Source organism: Lactuca sativa, chromosome 5, assembly GCF_002870075.4.
Source record: "Lactuca sativa cultivar Salinas chromosome 5, Lsat_Salinas_v11, whole genome shotgun sequence".
In the NCBI taxonomy this organism is placed as follows: Eukaryota; Viridiplantae; Streptophyta; class Magnoliopsida; order Asterales; family Asteraceae; genus Lactuca; species Lactuca sativa.
In genome coordinates this window covers 294,637,225-294,645,767 of record NC_056627.2, presented here as the reverse complement: position 1 = coordinate 294,645,767, position 8,543 = coordinate 294,637,225, and the positions used below count along the sequence as shown (strand labels likewise).

General features: G+C 30.4%; 1 protein-coding gene across 1 annotated transcript; it reads right to left on the bottom strand.

Moving 5' to 3' along the window:
* Positions 1 to 4,054: 4,054 nt before the first annotated feature.
* On the bottom strand, positions 4,055 to 7,101 carry LOC111899119 (UPF0481 protein At3g47200). The gene is given in 3 exon segments (XM_042895404.2): positions 4,055 to 4,377; positions 4,379 to 5,865; positions 6,999 to 7,101. Coding segments are annotated over 3 exon segments (1,599 nt in total). The 5' UTR covers positions 7,066 to 7,101; the 3' UTR covers positions 4,055 to 4,332.
* Between the last annotated feature and the right edge of the window lie 1,442 nt (positions 7,102 to 8,543).

Genomic DNA, 8,543 nt, shown 5'->3' with positions numbered 1-8,543 from the left:
AGGGAAAAAAAACCTTAGGCGCCAGACAACCATCGATCATTCATCAATTGTGTATAGAAAATCCAAACGTCTGATGCTTTGAAACATGTTGTTGTCGATTGGAGAATTCGATGCCTTAGAATCACCTTACGTCTATGATAAATAAAGAGTAAGAATCGATTTCCTTATTTTTCACATTTAGTCGATAATATATAACTCCCAAGTTTCAATTCAATATTTTACTTATTTTGATTCTCGGATTTTTGATTTCTCTATGGTTAAAGATTGTGATTCAACTTCAAGCATTCTAGGTCCAAGATACAGTGATCCTGATACAACGACTCTTATTTGGGTGTGATTCTGATCTAAATGAGTTCAATTTCTCTTATTCCGATTTCCTTTTCTTATCCTCATTCTAATATTTGAAGTGATTTATCTTTAGTGTTTTTGCTTTTCGTTTCAGAAATAAAATTGATTCTTGTTAGCTGTTGTAGTGAATGGCTTGTTCAAGTTTTACTAGACTCGATTTTTCTCTATTTTAGTTCAAAATCTGTTTATTTAGGTTTGATTCAGAAATCTACTTTATTTCTTATCTATTTTATTTTTTCTTTATTTTATTACAGCAAAAAGAGTCAATTTCTCAAAGATCTATAGGATTTTTATATCTGACTTCTCCTTAGTTTGAGCTTGATATATGCTGATTTATATATGATTTTTGTGGTTTGCTTCAGCCTTCACGTAAAATTTGTGATCATTTGTTATCTATTGTTTGTTTCTGCTATAAATTTGTAAATGTCCTTTCTAAACTTTTGTGTTTCTGTTTCTGTGATGTGAATCAGGATACATATTTCTGGCTCTTGTTTATTTTGAATATGTGGACTTCTAGAGGCAACAAAAGGTATAAATTTATTTTATTGTTGCAAGGTGAGTCTCCTCATTGAGTTTAGCGGGTCGAAGACACCAATGTTGGCCCATGGTTTATATGTGAGGATGCTAGATGCATGCGTGACTCTTGCATGTGTTATATGATGGTATGCTTACCAGGCAAGGTCCAATGCCAGGCGGGGTCTGATGAGTATATTGTATGCTAGTTATTAGTATGTGCTTTTATCCTTATCAGGCGAGGCCCGATGCCGGGTGGGGGTCGATAATTGTATGGTATGCTATAGTATTTGTGATTATTGCATGTGCTAGTAAGATTATATGTTTATATGATTATGTGTGCATCGGGCAGGGCCTAATGTCAGGCGGGGCCCAGTGATTGATAGATCTGTAATCCGAGCGGGGCCCGATGCCGGGCCATGCCTGATGGAGGGCGGGGGCCTAATATGTGATCTATGTATGTGTGGTGTGTGGTATCTTGGGGAAACTCACTAAACTTTATGCTTACAGATTTTAGTTTATGTTTAAGGTACTCCAGTTCTCAAATGGAAGAGCTCGGGATGATTGCAGAGTACACACCACATGTTTCCGCATTCTGTGATTTACTTTGATAATGATGATGTATTAATAGAGTTTTGATTAACTTGGTTTATGAAATTGGGATGATGTACTATTTTAGTAATTTAAAAATGAAAAGTTATTGGGTCTTAAGTGGGACGTTACAAGTTGGTATCAGAGTCTTGGTTTGAGGGATTCAAACACACTATCAGATATGTCTAAACTCAAACTGAAGATTTGGTAAAGTTTTTTTCAAAATGAAAAAAATGATTTAATATATATATATATATATATATATATATATATATATATATATATATATATATATATCTTTATTAATTATTATGCAAATTTGGTCATAGGCTGAAAATTAAGAGGTACAAACCATTAGTACATCATGTACAATGACTTTATGCATTAAAAGAATACTGAATCTTATCCGATCGACATTTATGAAAAAGTCAAATAAGATGATGATAAGATTTTGAATTGGTCAAAGTTTGACCAAGTGTTTCTCATATCCAATTGAATCGGTAAATACGAAATCTTATCCGGTCAACATTTATGAAAAAGTCAAATAAGATGATGATAAGATTTTGAATGGGTCAAACTTTGACCAAGTGTTCCTCATATCCAATTGAATCGGTAAATACTGAATCTTATCCGGTCAACATTAATGAAAAAGTCAAATAAGATGATGATAAGATTTTGAATGGGTCAAAGTTTGACCAAATGTTCTTCATATCCATTTGAATCGGTCTAATACAATGTACACGTTATAAAACATTTCATATAAACTGGAAGATGCGCATTGATCTAGCATTCGTCTATCATGAATGCCTGGCCATTGACCGCAAAACCTTGGTTCTCTCTCATGCTCGCTGTCTCCTCCTTTGGTTTTTCTTTCTACTAAAATCGAATGAGCCAAAAATGTCTTACGCTTAATCCTAGCTAAGGTATAAGAAATCTCTATATGTTCGTCATTTTGTTTAACAAAATTTTTTATGTCATTTTGTTGATCCGCACCGGTCGTTTTCCGCGGGTAAACGGCTAGTGTGTGTGTGTGTGTATATATATATATATATATATATATATGATTATGTGTTATTTATGTTGTTTATTTATGTTCGTTCGTTTAGGTTTATTTGTGTTCATATATGTTCAATTGTTTTTTTATTACATTACTATATTATATATATATATATATATATATATATATATATATATATATATATATATATATATATATATATATATATATATATATATATAAACAAACAAACAAATAATATAGTAATGTAATAAAAAACAATTGAACATATATGAATACAAATAAACTTAGAACGAACGAACATAAATGAACAACATAAATAACATTCACGAAAATAAATGAAAGAATATGATCATCGTTTTTGTTCGTTCGTTAAGTAAATGAACAAGAATTTTATGTTCATATTTGTACATTTATTAAATAAACGAACTTTCTATCAAACGATTCACGAACGTTCGTTGTTCGTTTGCAGTCTTATGTGTGTTTATATTTTAGAAAACTTTTGAAATTGAAAAATATAAGAATATCTTTTTGAGTAAGTTACTTGTAATTTTAAAAGTTGAAATAATCTTTTTTTTTATATAAAAAAAATAGGAAAAATATTAATCCAAACACACGTTGTTGGTTTTTTTTTTTTTTTTTTTTTTTTTTTTTTTTTTTTTAATTTATGAAAATAAGGGAGTTTCCTATTCATGATCAAATCACCCTAAGCTTTTGAAACAACTTGCTTCCTTTAGATCTTTTTTCGAATTAAACTTTTTAGAAAGTTTGTGCTGGATGGGTCCTATAAGCAATAAAAGACTCGATTGCTACAAAATATTATACAATTTCATAATTGTTAAGTATTATAGATATGTGTCAGGGTTTAGGACGTGTTTGGCAAAAGTAGCTGGTAGCTGGTAACGTTTTGTTAAACGTTACATGAACTAATATTTGGATTTGAAGCGTTTTGTTTAAACTAAACGCTAAACTTGTGGTGCAGAACGAGACTTTCTGTTCAAAACGGAGCGTTTTGTCAAACGCTAGAAGCTAGAAGCTTCCAAACGCTCCCTGCCGAACACGCTCTTAGAATGTTGAAACAATTCGAGTGTGCAACATGGTAGGGTGGCCAGCATGTGTGACCAGTCATGGAGCCAGACCGAAAATCAATTAACTACGGTCCATCATATAATTAATACATTAAAAATATTGATAACTTTGGAAAATATTTTTCTTTCGATCATGCAAATTATACAATGGTTTAATAAAGAAATTTGATTACACAATTTACCCAATATGTCTTCGTTTCAGAACTAATAAAAATAATAAATTTGTTGGTTGTTTCCATTATCAAAAAAATCTAACATGTTGATTGTTTCATTTCGGCAATTGTTAAACTTAAAGTAAATTTGTTTATAGTCTATAAAAACAGTTTACAAAATATAAACTAAATATATATACAGATTATTAAACATAAAAGCAGTTTACACAACACAAACTGATAAAATAAACAAAGGACCAATTGCTAACATAAAAGTCAAAACTAATAAAAACTATCACTATTAACACTAAGCAATTCATAATACCAAGTAAAAACACAATCGATGCCAAATTATTAACTAATAAATTTTCATGATTCTTTCTTTTTATTTAGTAGGGATCCAATTCCATTTCATGAGTTGGTTTTGAATATTTCTTGCAAAACCAAATACGTAGCACAGAAGAGACAAGATAAGGTTGTGATGAAACTCATGAAAGTTTAAAATGAGTGAAGTGGGTGCCTAGTAATATCAATAAGGGATTATTGACAATATCCCATACACACTAGCTCCCCCACTTCGTGTAACATGAACATGAATGGCTTAAATAGAATACTGTAGACATCATATCATAAGCTTGACAATATCCCGACTGTAGTCATTAGTCATCTGGCCAGATGGTGAAGTAAGTCTGTAGAAAACTAGTAATTAGAATAGCAGTAGCGACCAATAAAGCCATTGTCTTCCATGGACTGCTAAAGTAGATGTTAATCAACTCCGCCGCCCACGTCTTATACTTGTTATTACAGTGCTTCTCAATTCCTCGTCGGAGTTGGTTAAACATGTGGACATTAACCGCGGGTGCATCAATCTCATCGTACACCTTCACCACATCTTCATCTCGACCAAGACTATGAAGCAATATGTTGTTGTCTCGTAACTCCTTCACGTCATCAGGCCGGATAACCAACGATTTCATTACACGAATATAAGTTGAAACTCGAAAGTCATTAGGATTATGTGGGCACATCTCGTAAGCGATCATGTTCAAGTAAATAGCTTTTGAATTCGAGTACACCGCTCGACTCACAAGCTCAAGCTCACCATAACAATAATGTGAGCGAAACTTGATGTCTCCATTTGAAGACTCGTCATCGACGTTAGTACATTTCAAGAAAATCCCTTTAGCTTTGAGTTCTGTAACTGATGCAAAAGATCGATTTCGTTTTACATAATTCCATTTTTCATTAGTATCAATGTCTAAGTTTTCTCTCCAATGCCACATGCTCGAATTACTCGATTGAACATGAGCAAAACAAGAGGAAAGCGAGATGAAATAGGACCTGTAAAGCTCGAGAAGATGAAGAGGTTGCTTCTTTTCAAGCACATTTTCTTCCTTACCGATGATTTCACCATAGTTCAAGTAGTTAAAAAACCAATTTAAGATCCTTTCGCCTCTATCTTCTGGGAATCGCAAATCCAACAAAACTTGGAGTACTATAAACGGGATTTGGTTCTCGAGCAACAAAATATCACGAGATATATGCGCAAAGCCCAATGCGCCTAAATACTCGTTATTTAGCATCAACATAGTGTTCTGGCTAGCAACACATTCTATAAAGAACAAAATGAAGCAACCATCAAGCAACATCATGCGATTAAACTGCTCGTCATTGTATTCATCTGTAGAACCATGGATATAACACTTTCTAGCATCGTGTATCACCTCGAACACCTTGTTGTATAAGTATAACGAATCCATGGAATTATTTTGAGTTCCACAGCTCAAACGATATTCCTCGAGAGTTACGAGCTTGTATTCGTTGGCTGCGGAGAAGTCGTCTCGGTTATGGTGGTAAGGGCCAAGTGAAACCACTGCTGGCTCATAACAATGGCGGTTTCTTTCACCTTTTTCGCCTTTTAAGAGCAATGGATGTACTTTCTGCATTTGTCGTTTGCGTTCTGAATGTTGGTTAGTGTCATTGTCTTCAAAGCAGCCTTCCCACTCCCGGGCAACATCGTGGATGTTAATCTTGTCGACTGGTTCTTGTTGATTACCCCGCGGTATTTCAACTCTTACATCTTCACTTCCGTACATCTCCATCTCATTTGATTTTTTTCTTTTCAAAGAATACCCGTTTTTCAACAAATAAGAGACTTGTTTATCAAATAAAAATCAACTATCTATCAGCCATAGTAAAAAAAAAGATTTATTAACATAATTCATTGTTTGATTATCAAATTAAAATATAAGCTTTAAACTTTGATTTTGAAAGTAGACTTTCTAAAAACTTAACTAAATTATAGTAAAATCAATTGTCTTTAAATTTCTGATTTTAGTCTCATGTTTTTATGTTTATTTTTTTATCTTTTTGTATTTGTATTGTAGCTCTTTGTTTGTTTTAATAAAATTTTGCCAGCCATACGTAAAAAGAACCTAATCAATAACCTGATTAAGGTAACATAATTCATTATTTGATATGGATTGACTTATTAGCTATTTATAAAAAAATGTATATATTAACAATTTAACAAACTAATTTAAATTAACCATGCAAGCACATACATTTAATTTGTTTTTTTTTCTTTCTTATGTCAGGGGTTAGCTAGATTAGAATTTCATTGTATATATGATAATTTTTTTGAAGTTGTATGATATATGCATTATTATGTCTACAATGTAAGATGTGTTGTGTCGTTTAATAGTTATATATCTGCTGTCATGCCTAACTATTGTAGGGGTTCAAACATGAAGGTTTTTCTTATGATATGCGGTTAGCGGTTTTTAGTTATCTTGGGTTCTTGTGGGTTTCTTATTAGTTGCGGATCCAAAACCAGGAGTGATCCATTTTCCTAGATTGTTAGTCTATCTTTTTTCTTGCATGGTAATACATTCTTTGGATTTAAATATATTGAGTTATTTTTTCTGTGTATATATAATATACATATATTATGCGGTTAGCGGTTTTTTACCGTTTCAAAAAAAAAAAAACTATGACTTCCTACAATAATAATACTTCCATGAATTTATCTATATGCATACTACGTACTATCCCAGTGCATATGACACGATCGTAGATTAGGGCATTGTTTCCTAGGCGATAATCGACTCCATCAAAACCTTATACAAGTATAACATAAAGTTTTCTCCACTTAATAATAAACACACATGGAGATACATAAATAAATAAAAAGAGAGTGAAAGAAAGAAAGAAATGGAGATACATAAATAAATACAAAGAAAGTGAAAGAAAGAAAGAGAGGAAGAAAGAGAAAAAGCATACCAATACCTTTGTTTTTCTGTTGAAAGCATGACCTGATGACCTGATTTGCTTGTTTGAAACGAGAGCGAGTCATATAGAAAAACCTTCAGATGCTTAATATATTAATAGCCAAAGTGGAGCTTGCAACAAAAGTGGAGTCATGAAAAAGTCGATATATATATATATATATATATATATATATATATATATATATATATATATATATATATATATATATATATATATATATATATATATATATATATATAAAATGTGAGATCCGTTGAGAACTCATAGTTTTTCAAGAAACTGAGAATTAAAAGTGGAGCGTTAGATCAAAATTAACTAATTAAGAGCATGATCGTCATCAAACCAATCTCATTTACTGTTTGATTTTTTATGTTATTGGAAATATTAATAAAAATATCTAAATATTAAAATAACAAATCAAATTTTGGATTTACAAAATTTTAAAAATATGTAGATTTTTCAAAGTTTTTTTTTTTTAGAAAATAAGATTTAAAAAAAAACTAAACAAAAAATATTTTTTAAAAAAAACTGCAATTTTTTTAAAATCAATAAATTTTTAAAAATCAATAAATTTTAAAAAAAATAGATTATAAAAAAAATTAACGTTTTAGGTACATATATCCATATTTTTTCAAGTGTATATATACATATTTCTTATACCATAATATTAATAAGTAATCATAAAAAAACCCTCATTTTTATTTACTAATCTATAAACACAATAATACAAATATTTTATTCGATTAAAAATAAAATATAAAAAACAAAAATTGTTACAAATATTCACAATGTTATCATTTCTTTGTGTCAAAATTTCCATATTTTCTTCAATTTATCATTTTTCACCTCTTTAATATTTTCCACAAGTTTTTCCAAATCTACAATTTTTTTATTAATGCAAGAACACTCACAACAATGTATATCTATATATCGTGTAAGATTCACATGTGATCATATCATGTAAGATTCACATGTAATTATATAATGTGATATTCACATATGATTGTATATTTTAAGATTCAAATGTGAAATTCATAAGAAAATTTTTTAAAAAATAATTAACGAAGAACAATCATGCAAAATACATTTGTACATATAGACGTAATTCATATGCGATTCACTTGTGATTTATATGTGAATCATATTTAATTCATATGTGATTCACATGTAATTCATACGTGATTCATTTGTGATTTACATGTGAATCACATGTAAGTCAAATGCTCAAAAGTTGTTATGTTGTGAATAAAAAGAATTCAAGTTAACCATTATACATAATGAAAAAGTGGTAAATAATCCAATCAAAAAAAGTTAAAAGAAGCATAATTGATAGATTCAAATCATCACATGCACACTAGTTGTAAATAATTGCATTAGACGAGATAATTATTTTATCTTGGTTTTCCTATGTCATGACCTCAATGGTTTCAAGAAATCAAACTCCATAATGGTGTATGTATTACCAAAATTTTAAATTACTGCATCATATAGTGTACGACGACTTCTCCACAGATCCTACAGTTCCATAATATAAATAAATGA